The sequence below is a fragment of the Canis lupus genome, chromosome 1 (genome assembly GCF_011100685.1).
Source record: "Canis lupus familiaris isolate Mischka breed German Shepherd chromosome 1, alternate assembly UU_Cfam_GSD_1.0, whole genome shotgun sequence".
In the NCBI taxonomy this organism is placed as follows: Eukaryota; Metazoa; Chordata; class Mammalia; order Carnivora; family Canidae; genus Canis; species Canis lupus.
In genome coordinates this window covers 105167421-105181085 of record NC_049222.1, presented here as the reverse complement: position 1 = coordinate 105181085, position 13665 = coordinate 105167421, and the positions used below count along the sequence as shown (strand labels likewise).

General features: G+C 44.1%; 1 protein-coding gene across 1 annotated transcript in view; it reads left to right on the top strand.

Moving 5' to 3' along the window:
- LOC119875994 (zinc finger protein 420-like) overlaps positions 1–13665 on the top strand; it is a 39832-nt gene that overhangs the window by 845 nt on the left and 25322 nt on the right. The window contains exon 2 of the mRNA XM_038527924.1: positions 1030–1087. Within this exon, the coding sequence (XP_038383852.1) occupies positions 1030–1087 (58 nt within the window). The remainder of the gene's footprint in view (positions 1–1029; positions 1088–13665) is intronic.

Sequence of the window (13665 nt, the reverse complement as noted above, 5' to 3'; positions counted from 1 at the left end):
TCCCGGACGAGCCCCCAAATGTTGTGTCCAAGACTGCGAATCCGAGAAACCACCAAGGAGCCAACACCGATGCAAGTACATGAGGGTTTATTTACAAGTTCGAGCTTGGGTCCAAGTATACTCCATACAGCAGAGCAGGGGCTTGGACCCCGAGACTAAGAAGCACAGCAGTGTTATAGGGGCCAGTGGCCAATGAGATTGTAACATACGTAGAAAGTTGCACAGTCATGTTGGTGCACACGCAGGTGGCCAATTGAATCACGATTCACCCTATAGTGACCATTTGAACTAGCCTATTATTCTGGTTAGAATTTGCGCGCAGGTTTGGTGGGCAAAAGAGGGGTTTTCATTCCTTGGCTGGTTAAAGGTCAGAGGTCCCTCATTCCTAATTAGGTGTGCTGGTTTCTGATGAAAGTGTGCTTAATAGCTAAGCTAGGGTGAGGGAGTGCCTTAAACAATAGGCAGGTCGTGTGGGGGGGTTTTACATGAAATGGCAGGTGTAGCACAAAATGGAGTTAGTCCTGCTCTGCTTGTCCAGGGGTAGGGGATTTTTGTTAGATTTCCTGGGTCCCACGCTACAAAACACAACTTTTTTCCTTCACTGCCCAGATCCAAATTCCAATCATTCAAAGAGGAATCTTCCAAGAGACAGTCTTCAAAGGAAGAAAGGAAACCCTGAGTGTGGTATGGAAAATCTGGAAGGAGTGATCCTCACCCAAGAGGAGGAGGTGTCTGTAGTTCTCTAACACCACATCCCTGTAGAGTATCCGCTGAATGTGGTTAAGACATATCTATTCCTCCTGAAAGAATTCTATGGCCACATCCCTGAATGTCAGCAGTGCCTGTAATAAATACCACAGTTACCAAGAAGCCTTAGGCAAAGTTCACAAAGGTTCCAAAGATGAAAGACAGCATTAATGTCACCAGCTAGACCCCAAGACCTGACCTTCACTGTTTACCTGCTTGTACTCTCCAACCTTTGTCCCACATTTTACTTACCCTCTCTTTCTACCACATCTTTTACTTCAGGCAAAACACCCGATGGGCAGAGTCTCCTGTGATGGAAACAGAAACTATCCAAGGAAAGGTAAGGACTGATCTTGATGTGGGAAACAAAGGCAGAAAGAAATGTATATAACATTAAATGTCCCTATAAAATCCAACCCATTAAAAAAAAAAAAAAATGCAACCCATTGACAAATACTTAAGTCAGAGTATAAAGTTCCTCCAGGAAGTACTCCACTCTCTTAAGGTGAATGCCTTACTAGTGGGAAAAACAACCTTAGTTTGACAATAACAAGGCCATTGTGTCAGGTTGAGTGTTGTTTCTTTTTTTTTTAAGATTTTATTTACTCAAAAAAAAAAAAAAAGATTTTATTTACTCATGAGAGACACGGCGGGGGGTGGGGGGGGAGAGAGAGAGGCAGAGACACAGACAGAGGGAGAAGCAGGCTCCATGCAGGGAGCCCGTCTAAGGACTCGATCCGCAGTCTCCAGAATCACGACCTGGGCTGAAGACAGAGCTAAACCTGCTGTGCCACCCGGGCTGCTGTGGTCGACAAAGTCCATTTGGAACTTCCCTTATCTTTACTTTCCCCAACCGCAGAATATATGATCAGTTGGTCCTCACAGTCTCTGGGCAAGTGGCGCCAGCAGACAGCGGGCAGCAGGCTGCAGCAGCAACAGCAACTCCTTTTACTGGTGGTTCCTGACCGCATGCTTTAAAACAATCACTTTTGTGCACCAAAGACCTCTCAAGAATTCTTTCTTGATTAAGTAAAACTGCATCACCTGAGGAAGACCTTGAGCCAGCCCAATTGAGCTAAACCCCTAACTTACTCTTTATAAAGGTAACAAACAGTAACCTCTGGGGTAACCTATAATTACTTTTACCTCATTCTATTACCAAAATTTCCAGCCAAGGAGGAGCACGAACCTCAGTTACATAAAATGTTGTGCCCAAGATTGCGAATCCGAGAAACCACCAAGGAGCCGACACCGATGCAAGAACACGAGGGTTTATTTACAAGCTCGAGCTTGGGTCCAAGTATTCTCCATACAGCAGGGCAGGGGCTTGGACCCCGAGACTAAGAAGCACAGCAGTGTTATAGGGGCCAGTGGCCAATGAGATTGTAACATACGCAGAAAGTTGCACAGTCATGTTGGTGCACACGCAGGTGGCCAATTGAATCACGATTCACCCTATAGTGACCATTTGAACTAGCCTATTATTCTGGTTAGAATTTGCGCGCAGGTTTGGTGGGCAAAAGAGGGGTTTTCATTCCTTGGCTGGTTAAAGGTCAGAGGTCCCTCATTCCTAATTAGGTGTGCTGGTTTCTGATAAGGGTGTGCTTAATAGCCAAGCTAGGGTGAGGGAGTGCCTTAAACAATAGGCAGGTCGTGTGGGGGGTTTTACATGAGATGGCGGGTGTAGCACAAAATGGAGTTAGTCCTGCTCTGCTTGTCCAGGGGTAGCGGATTTTTTGTTAGATTTCCTGGGTCCCACAAACACACAGGTATGTGTACAACTGTTGGGGCCTTATGCCAAGCTCTACATATGATGACAAGTCTAATCTTTCTAAACATCCAGCCTAACCCTAATCAGCAGGAAACCTTTCCCCTTGCTCTGTGACTTTCTGCTTGGGATATTATTCTCTGTGATCTCCTCATTGGCAGTAAATCAAGTTTCTTTTGGGTCACAAACAAACCTGGTATATTTTCTATCTGTTGTTATACTACCTTTCAGGCTTTTAAGACAAACATGCTAATTTTGTGATCTTTTTTTTAAGATTTTATTATTTATTCATGAGAGAAATGGAGAGAGAGAGAGAGACAGAGACATCAGCAGAAGGAGATATAGACTCTGTACAGGGAGTGGGATGTGGGACTCGATCCTAAGACCCCGTGACCACAACCTGAGCCAAAGGCAGTTGCTCAAACTTTCAGCCACCCAGATGCCCTAATTATGTGATTCTTGTGTGTTGTTTTTCTTTTAAATACAAAGAAGTAAATAGAAAGTTAAATCTAGGAGTGCATGGGTGGCTCAGTGCTACAGCATCTGCTTTTGGCTCTGGTCAGGATTCCTGGGGCCTGGGATGGAGTCTGCAGCACACATGGAGACTCCTTCTCCCTCTGCCTAGGTCTCTGCCTCTCTCTTTGTGCCTCTCATGAATAAATAAATAAAATCTAAAAAAAAAAAGAAAAGAAAAGAAGGATAACTATGACACTAAGTATGGAGTAACATAGAAACCCACAAGATGGAGGTCTGATTGAGAGCCTCCACTCCCAGAAGTAAATATCTCACTGCATGACCGTGAGAGCATTCATTGTCCATTGGAAACTAATGTGATGTGGGCCTGGAGCTAAGGATCAAAAAGGTATTCTGAGAATATTTTGTTGCAAAAAGCTGTTTATATTAAAACATAGGGACAGGACCACACTGGAGGGCAGAAAGACCTGCAGTATCCTTTTGAAAAGCCCATGATTATATACTTTTAAGGTGGGGGCAAAGATAAGGGGAATTTCTAAAGAGACTTTCATATATTAACGAAGATTTGCAGGATCCTGGAGGTCTGGCTATTGCCAAACAAAAGTTGCTTTTGGCCTCTAACAAAGCATTAACATTAAGGCAGTTGTGAATTCCTTCAGTCCTCTCAGACACTGCCCATCTCAAGTATTTATCAGGGAACATTTCTTTTGCTTTTGTTCTCATTAGAAACTACAAGCGAAAGAATTCAGAAGTTTCCTGTTTATTTATTTATTTATTTATTTATTTTTTATTTATGATAGTCACAGAGAGAGAGAGGCAGAGACATAGGCAGAGGGAGAAGCAGGCTCCATGCACCAGGAGCCCGACGTGGGACTCGATCCCAGGTCTCCAGGATCCCAAAGGCAGGCGCTAAACCACTGCGCCACCCAGGGATCCCAGAAGTTTACTGTTTAAATGTAATAGTTTCCTCACATCCTTCAGTAAACCTGTCTAAGATCTTAGGAAAGATAAGAAAGTATGAATTTTATAGGGAGAAGTCTGGCAGAGAGGAGCAAGCCAAGGAAAGGAAGGTAACATTAACTGTAGGAAACAAACTAGTAGCAGTGCCTAAAGAGATGGGGGAACAGAGGGCTAGCTGAGGACAAATGATGAGCCAGGGCCAGCACATTGACAAGTCCTTGAAACAGGCAGAGGGACATTCCTCTCCGGACTCAACTGTCTCGATGGTCTTACTTTGCGTAGGGCAAAAGGCAATCTTTGCCTGACCCCCAGGAGCCTGTTAGTCTACTTTAACCTTTGAAAATTCTTTTAGAAATGTCCTTTATTTCTACACCCCCAAGGTAGATGTTGGCGATCATCCCCCCAGCACATGACCCACAGATATATCCTTGTGAAGGGTCTCATGACTCAGGTTTTATTAGACGGTAATACGTGGCCTTTTCCCAACAATTGCCAGCCCCTTCAAGGTCCTGGAAACCTTGCTTCCAGAATTCCTTAGAGAGTATGCTATCCTCAAACCCCTCCCAACTCCCAGGTGAATAATCAGCCACCCCTCACAGGCCCAGGTTGGGGACTCTTCCTGCCCGCAGGCCCTGTCCTTGTGCTTTAATAGAACCACCATTTAGCACCAAAAGATGTCTCAAGAATTCTTTCTTGGTTGTTGGCTCTGGACCTAACCTATATTCCAAAACTTCATCAAGGGGACTGTTGTTACTGATATGTTTTTGTCCTCCTCAAATATAAAACCAGAATATTAATTGAATTCTGAGAACACAGTGGATTTATACAAATTTCAGTCACATATACTTTCACTGTCTTGTAATACCTCGTATATATTTACATATGTTCAAAATTTTTATTTATTTATTCACGAGAGACACAGAGAGAGAGGCAGAGACACAGGCAGAGGGAGAGTCAGGCTCCTCGAGGGGAGCCAGGCATGGGACTGGATCCTGGGACTCTGGGACCACGCCCTGAGCCAAAGACAGACTCTCAACCACTGAGCCACCGAGGCGTCCCTACCTAGTATAGTTTAAATAGAGTATCTTTTTCATATTCTTTTTTTTTATTTAAATCTTTTTCATATTCTAAACAGCAAGTCTCTTCTTTTTTAAGAGCATTCTGTGTTATCCTGGACCTTATATATATAATAGCGTTTATTTGTGCGTTTTCTTACTCCTGGCCTACACAGAGCTGATAAGCATTCAGGTGGGCCCTAAAGGACAAGTGTTTTCCTTGGCTGATATCCCAGGACCCCGTCAGCAACAGGAATGTTGGACTCAATATCTTCTCTATGGATCTGTCAGCGAGTCAGCTTGCAGAACTGTAATTGTAGGGTAGCCCTAGTGGCCCAGCAGCTTAGTGCCACCTTCAGCCCGGGGTGTGATCCCGGAGACCCAGGATCGAGTCCCATGTCAGGCTCCCTGCATGAAGCCTGCTTCTCCCTCTGCCTGTGTCTCTGCCTCTCTTTCTCTCTCTGTGCCTGTCATGAATAAATAAATAAAATCTTAAAAAAAAAAAAAAAAACGAACTGTAATTGTAAAGTACAACTGTTGGGGCACCTGGCTGGCTCAGATATTGAGTGTCTGCCTTTGGTTCAGGTGGTGGTCCTGGGATGGCGCTAAGCCGCTGAGACACCCAGGCTGCCCAATAAATAAAAGTCTTAAAAAAAAAAAAAAAAAAAGTAGACTTCTAGGGTCCTGGGGGTCAAGCTAAGATTTCCTTTTGCCCTTAGCAAAGTATTAACACCGAGAGAGTTGTGTCCATAGAGGAATGTCCCTCTGCCTGTTTCAAGGAACTTGTCAAGGTGCTGCCCTGGGCTTGTGCTTTGTCCTCAGCTGGCTATCTGTCCCCACCACCTGCCACACTGTTTTCCACAGTGAATGTGCATATTGCCCTCCCACCACCAATATATGAGAATTCTAATTTGTCAACACTCTCCTTTGAAATTTTTTCTCCATTTTAGACATTCTAGAAAATACTGAGTGGTTTCTCACCGTAAAATATGAAATGGTCTTCCTACAGTTGTCCTGATGACTCAAACTGAAACCACTTAAAAGCATAAACTTGAACAAAATCAAAATGGCTGCATTAAAACAGCAGCAGGACTTAAACTAAGCATCCCTTTTCCTCTGTTCTGCAAACCTCCTCTCCCCTTTCTTAGCCTTTTGTTTCAGGAACCCAGTTCCACCCTGAAAACATGATGAACAAAGCTGGTAGCACAGACACAATTCCAGTCAAAACCAGCTACATCCTGTATTTTCCCACAAGCCCAGCCCCTTCCTCTATTTTAATGAATAGAATATAATGGTTTTTAATGTGTTAACACTGATATGTAATGAATGATGTATTATCTGGCCACCACTAATTCCCTACCTTACTTTAAGAATGCAGACCACAGGGATCCCTGGGTGGCGTAGCAGTTTGGCGCCTGCCTTTGGCCCAGGGCGCGATCCTGGAGACCGGGATCGAATCCCACGTCTGGCTCCCGGTGCATGGAGCCTGCTTCTCCCTCTGCCTGTGTCTCTGCCTCTCTCTCTCTCTCTCTCTCTCTGTGTGACTATCATTAAAAAAAAAAAAAAAAAAAAAAAAGAATGCAGACCACAGGGATGCCTGGGTGGCTCAATAGTGGGCATCTGCCTTTGGCGCAGGTCAAGATCCCTGGGTCTTGAGATCAAGTCCCACATCAGGTTCCCACAGGAAGCCTACTTCTCCCTCTGCTTATGTCTGCCTCTTTCTGTGTCTCTATCTCTCATGAGTAAATAAATAAAGTCTCTAAGAAAAAAAAATGCAGACCACAGACAGTATCTACCACCCATTTGGTAACAGAGTGACATAATACAACTAGTAATCCCTTTTCTCAGTGGCCTCAGACTTTTTATAAGGCATGGCTATATTTCCCACAGTTTATGTATTGCATCATTTTCTCCTCCTTTTAACACTTGGGACAACAAGATGAATATATTACAGATGATTTTAAAGGTATTATTGGCTGTTTAGGTAAACTCCTCCATGATAGTGCTACCTGACATCCATTCTGTGTAGTCAGGTGGTTTGCAGGGGACGTGAACTGACACCAGACCTTTTCACTAGTGCACTCCCCAAATAACACCCTGCAGAGTCACAGGATAATAATAACTACTGATATGATACCTCAACCACCCCCTTGAGATCAACCATCTTCCCAGGTACCCTAGGCATTCCCCCTGTGCACACTGTATTTTTTTTTTTTTAAGATTTTATTTATTTATTCATGAGACAGAGAAAGAGAGAGAGACAGAGACACAGGCAGAGGGAGAAGCAGGCTCCATGCAGGGAGCCCAATGTGGGACTCGATCCCGATCCCGGGACTCCAGGATCACACCTCAGGCCAAAGGCAGGCGCTAAACCGCAGAGCCACCCGGGCTGCCCTGTGCACACTTTAGAGAAGATCCCCACAGAGTTTACTTAATCTGTTTTTGTTTCAATGGCTCATTCTGGACTTACCCAGGAACTCCAAAGCACTCTACCCATGGATCCTAATAACAGATTGAATCCCACGTTGGAATGGAGGGGTTCTTTTGATGTTTAAATGAATATCCACACATGGCAGTACTGCGTATGTAATAGATACCCCATAAGTAGGAGGAAAATATTCCAACATGAGGCAAGACATGAGAGAGGAAAATCATAGGAAGAATAATTGCATGACTTCTTCATGTGGAAAGAGGAAACCTGTTTCTGGGTTGCATACCTGACTGTGAGTACACAAAGATAAATTGTATTTGTTTTATTTTTTAATTATCTCCAGTTCTTCTGTATCTCCTCAATTTCTTTCCAAGCTACAGCATATGCATCTCAGACAATTTTCCACCTGTGTTGTGTCTAGAGTGTCCACACTGACCTCTTAATTGAAATTAGAGGGATGTGAGGCAGGTGGGCCAAGGATTAATTCAGACATTTAGTGAAATCTAATAATCCATTTCATTTTATAGCTGTGTGCTTGTGTTCAGCTATACCAAGAAAGAGCAATACTTACAGAAAATAAGATGTATGTATATATATACATATTTTAAGATTTTATTTATTCATGTGAGACAGAGAGAGAGAGAGAGGAGAGAGAGACACACATAGGCAGAGGGAGGAGCAGACTGCATGCCTGGAGCCTGATGCCGGACTTAATCCTGGGACTCCGGGATCACGCCCTGAGCCCAAGGCAGGACTCAACTGCTGAGACAGTCAGGTGTCCCACCTGGTCAGTTCTAAATAAAAGACTGTCCTTGGAGGCCCACGTTGACAATCCTGTCAGGACCCCTCTCACTCTTGAGAGCTTTTTCTGTATCCTTACTTAATAAAACTTAATGGCTTTATTCACTCTCCTCTGTCTTTGAGATTCATTCTTGGATTCCTTGAGACAAGAATCTTGCTCTTCCACTTCATCAGGAGCTATCTGGTTTCAACAGGAATTGGGTTTGTGCTACAAGCTCAGTTTATAATGTTTTCAGTTGGGATCAGTTTCCTTAAAAAAAAAAAAAAAAAGTCTAAGAAGGGAGGAGGGGAAGATTCCCAAAAGAGAAAAAAGGTTACCAGGTTTAACATCATGCCTCACTGATGTTTTGTTTTGTTTGTTTGTTTGTTTTATAAAGATGGGTCTTTTTTTTTTTTTAATTTCATTTATTTATTCATAGACACAGAGAGAGAGGCAGAGACACAGGCAGAGGGAGAAGGCGACTCCATGCAGGGAGCCTGACTGGGACTCCATCCCGAGTCTCCAGGATCACACCCCAGGCTGCAGGCGGCGCTAAACCACTGAGCCACAGGGGCTGCCCACCTCACTGATGTTTTAATGCAGATGTTTTAATGCAGACATTTTGATTTTCTTTAACTTGATACTGTTAAGTGTTTTCAAGTTCAGTCACCAGGAGAACCGTAGTAAGACTACTTCATATTTTACAGTGAGAAACCACTGAATATTTTCTAAATGGCTAAAATAACAAAGACACGATAATACCCAATTGTATTTTATTTATTTTTATTTTTATAAATAATCGCGGGACTTGATCCCAGGTCTTCAGGATCAGGCCCTGGGCCGAAGGCCGCACTAAACCGATGAGCCACCCAGGCTGCCCCAGTAATACCGAATTTTAATAAAAATACGAGGAATTAGAATTCTCATTTACTACTGATGGTGATGTGGGAAGCAAAGGAAAAGAAAAAATTAAATTTCCTTACTGCCTGCAGCCTATTGACAAGTCTTTGAACCAAGTAGAGTGACCTTCCTCTGGGAGCTCAACTATCTGGATGTTGACACTTTGCTTAGGGCAAAAGACAATCATACAATAACATTATTCTACCACCACCCCCTCCTCCTGTCCTTCCCCCCCCCCCCCATCTATGAGTCTATTTTTTATTTTTGTAAAGATTTTATTTATAAATAATGAAAGAGAGAGAGAGCGAGTGACCTGGGGATAGAAGCAGAGGGAGAGGGAGAAGCAGATTCCCCACTGAGCAGGGAGCCCCCGTCCAAGACTAGATCTCAGGACCCTCAGATTATGATGTGAGCCCAAGGCAGACATTTAACAGACTGAGCCACCCAAGTGTCTCCTTTGTGTTTACTTTAACATATAAAAATTCCTTTGGAAACTACCTTTATCTCTACCTCCCAAGATACATGTTAGCAATTGACATATAGCCCACCAATATACATCTGAGGTGTCTCGTGACAGGATTTATTGAAGAGTACTAAGTGTCCTTTCCTTCAAAGGAGCTAGGCCCTGGAACGCCTGGGTCGCTCAGCGGTTGAGCCTCTGACTTAGGCTGGGGGTGTGATCCTGGAGTCCCGGGTTCGAATCCCACATCGGGCTACCTGTGTGGAACCGGCTTCTCCCTCTGTCTGTATGTCTCCCTCTCTCTGTGTCTCTCATGAATAAATAAAATCTTAAAAAAAAATAGCTAGCCCTGTCGACATCCTGGAAGCCTTGTTTCCAAAATGTTTTGGAGGCTCATGCTGTCCCTAACATATAGCAGAAACATCAAAACTAGAAAAATCAGTGTTTGCAATTTTTAAATGTGAGGAATTTCTGGAGAAAAAGAGGACATGGCCTCTGACCCAGGGCACCAGGCTTTCCTGACAATGGGCCATTTCTTCTCTCCCAACTTGGAACTATATAATCAGTCACCAGTTGCAACCCCAGTGCAGCTCTTCCTGCCCATGGGTCCTGTCCCTGTGCTTTAACAAAACCACCTTTCTGCAATAAAGACGTCTCAAGAATTCTTTCCTGGCAACTGGCTCCAAACCCCAACACTTTACATGAATGGGAATTTCTTTTTATTTACTTATTCTTTTTTTTTTTTTTTTTTAAAGATTTTATTTATTTATTCATGATAGTCACAGAGAGAGAGAGAGAGAGAGAGGCAGAGACACAGGCAGAGGGAGAAGCAGGCTCCATGCACCGGGAGCCCGACGTGGGATTCGATCCCGGGTCTCCAGGATCGCGCCCTGGGCCAAAGGCAGGCGCCAAACCGCTGCGCCACCCAGGGATCCCCTACTTATTCTTTTTTTTAAAATTTTTTTTAAAATTTATTTATGATCGTCACAGAGAGAGAGAGAGAGAGAGAGAGAGAGGCAGAGACACAGGCAGAGGTAGAAGCAGGCTCCATGCACCGGGAGCCTGACGTGGGATTCAATCCCGGGTCTCCAGGATCGCGCCCCGGGCCAAAGGCAGGCGCCAAACCGCTGCGCCACCCAGGGATCCTTATTTACTTATTCTTTTAAAGATTTTTCTTTTTTTCATTCACGCATGAGAGACACACAGAAAGAGGCAGAGACATAGGCAGAGGGAGAAGCAGACTCCCTGTGGGGAGCTTGATGCAATACTTGATCCCAGAACCCAGGGATCACACCCTGAGTGGAAGGCAGAAGTTCAACCACTGAGCCACGCAGGTGTCCCTTCATGGGAATTTAAAAAGTACATTCAATTTGTAACATTATTTGGCAGGGACTTATGAAAATAAACTTTCCTATGGAAGGGGAGCATTTTGTCGCCACAAAACATGTCTCTTTGGCCTAAGGATTATTTTATTTTATTTTTTATTGTATTTTATTTTATTTTATATTTTATTTTATTTATTTTATTATTTATTTTATTTTATTTTATTAAGATTTTATTTATCCACAAGAAACACACAGAGAGACAGACAGAGTCAGGCTGAGGGAGGAGCAGCAGACTCCATGCAGGGAGCCCAATGCGGGAGATGCAGGATGTGGGCCTTGTTTCCGGGACTCTAGGATCACACCCTGAGGGGAAGGCAGACGCTTAACCCCTGAGCCACCCAGGGGTCCCACCTAAGGATTATTTTAAAGAAACAAAGGAAAAGCTCTGAAATCCAGTAGAAGGTGCCTTTTGCAACAACATTTGTATTTATAAGGGAAAGCTCCACTTGTAAGGGTGTTTTCCTCCGCGTAGCTGCAAGAGGGACAAATTGTAAATTCCAGAAACTGATCACTGGAGTAGACGTGGATTTAAATCTGGATAACAACCAAAAGGAACGGTTATTCCTTTTGGCCTGTTCGCCTCTCCAAATGCTTCCCAGTAGGATCATGTGTGGAGTTTTAAAAAGAATCATATCTAGTGCCCCCCCCCCCCATTCTGTCATTCCGTGAGGGTGGAAACAACACTGTTCTTTTAATTAAATGCACGAGCCTGGGAAGGTCAGTTCCATGCAGCACACTTCTCCTAGCCTCCAATGGAATCGTCTGCATCTGTGGAAGAGTAGGCCCCCTGAAAAGCAGAGAAGGAAAACTCAAAGATTGGTCTCCAGGGAGAGAATCAGTTCTGAATTGCTCCTGACACAAAGGATGAGGAAGTTGGGCCTTTGCATTTCAAAGTCCTACCTGCAGGCGAGCAGCTTACAAGAGGCTCTGCTGGTGGCTTTAAAGGCATTTTTTCCTGACACAGCTGTGATTTCTCTTGGAATCTCTTCTGAGAAAGAGCTCTAGAAAAGGAGGTGACAGAAGAAATGGCCAGTTGTCAGGTAAGCCTTGCTTCCCAGATCAGAGGCCATGTCCTCCTTTTCTCCCCAAATTCCTCAGATTTAGATATTGCAAACGTTGGTTTTTCTAGTTCTGATGTTTCTGCTTTATGTTTGCACCTAATTTTTAAACCTTTTCAGAAATGACACTCAAGATCAGGTCTTTAGACCACTTCTCCCTATTAACCAGAGCCTTTTATCCCTTCTCCCCAATCTGGCTCTCAGTAGGCCATCAACGGTTGTCACTTTGAATTACAGACCTGTGTGCAAGTATTGAAAATAATTCCTTTGTGAGAGATCCACGGGGACGGTGTTGAGTTAAAGAATCCTTTTTTTTTTTTCTTTAGATTTTATGAATTTATTCATGAGAGACACAGAGAGAGATAGAGGCAGAGACGCAGGCAGAGGGAGACGCAGGCTCCATGCAGGGAGCCTGACGTGGGACTGGATCCCGGGATACCAGGATCACACCCTGTGCCGAAGGCAGGCGCTAAACTACTGAGCCACCCAGGAATCCCCCAAAGTAAAGAATAAACACAGTGGATATAAGATCCAAAAAAAATAAAAAAAAAAAGGAATATTCTCTGAGAACAAACGGGGGCCCAGTCTTACTGTTTAGAACATGGAGAAGGTACTATATTTAAAATATACTAGCTGTTACAGGAAATGGAAACCATCTGTGACTCTGTTCGGTTTCTGCCGAGGGCATTCTGAGCTTTATGGTCTTTCTGGGCATCTGAGCTTTATGGTCTTTCCGATATGGGATTCCCTGCCTAGGACATTCTGCAGTTTTTCCTGTAAAGTTCAGCTCATTCCTAGGGGCCTAAGATGGCTGTACTTGTGCTAATGCTAAACTTGAGGTGGAATGGCCTTAATTTTTCTCGGCCTCCACAGCTGAAGTTTGTATAAATGAAGAGTATTCATAGTTTACAGTCTGATTTACTCTTTAGGGGCCACAAGAATGTGGTGCCTAAATGGGGTGTCTCTTGATTGAAAGTGGGCCCCTAAATATAGGGCGACCATCAGTTAGAAGCTGGTAGCAGAGGAAGTGAGAGAATTCACCTGAGGCAGAACAAAGGAGCTAGAAGTTCACATTGAATAGACAGCGAGGGAGCTGGAGGGAGCTGCAGGTAGGACCACAGAGGAGAGGCTGTCTGCAAAGACGTATAGAGGGTGGGGGCTGTGGTTAAAGGGGGAAGATGAGGACATATGGCAACAAATGGAATCTTCCCTTTTTTGGGGAAGTGTACCTGGTTGTGAGAAGCCCATTGGCTAGTTCAGGCCTCTGGACACTTCAGGGTGGGTTGCCTGATGGGCCTGTCTGCATTCAGCCAGGTGGTCACTGGCTCTTTCTGCATTCCATTGCTCAAGCCTGTTTGCCTAAAAGCAGCGTCTATGAAGAACACATGTTGCAGGGTTCTTGTCTGCCGAGTGGAAGAATGACTCTCGTAGACACAAAAGGGTGAAGTGATAGTTTACCAAGTGAGGGTGAGAACAGAAAGAAAGCTGTCTAGAGTGAAAGGGGTTTCAAACTGGTTGCCAATGAAGGCTTTTATGTTTGATCTTGTATAGACACCTGACCCGGGGACTTAAATCTTGACATCACCACTGATAGCACCACGATTACTTCTCCTTTCGCTATCTCATCTCTGATGTTTAAAACAAAC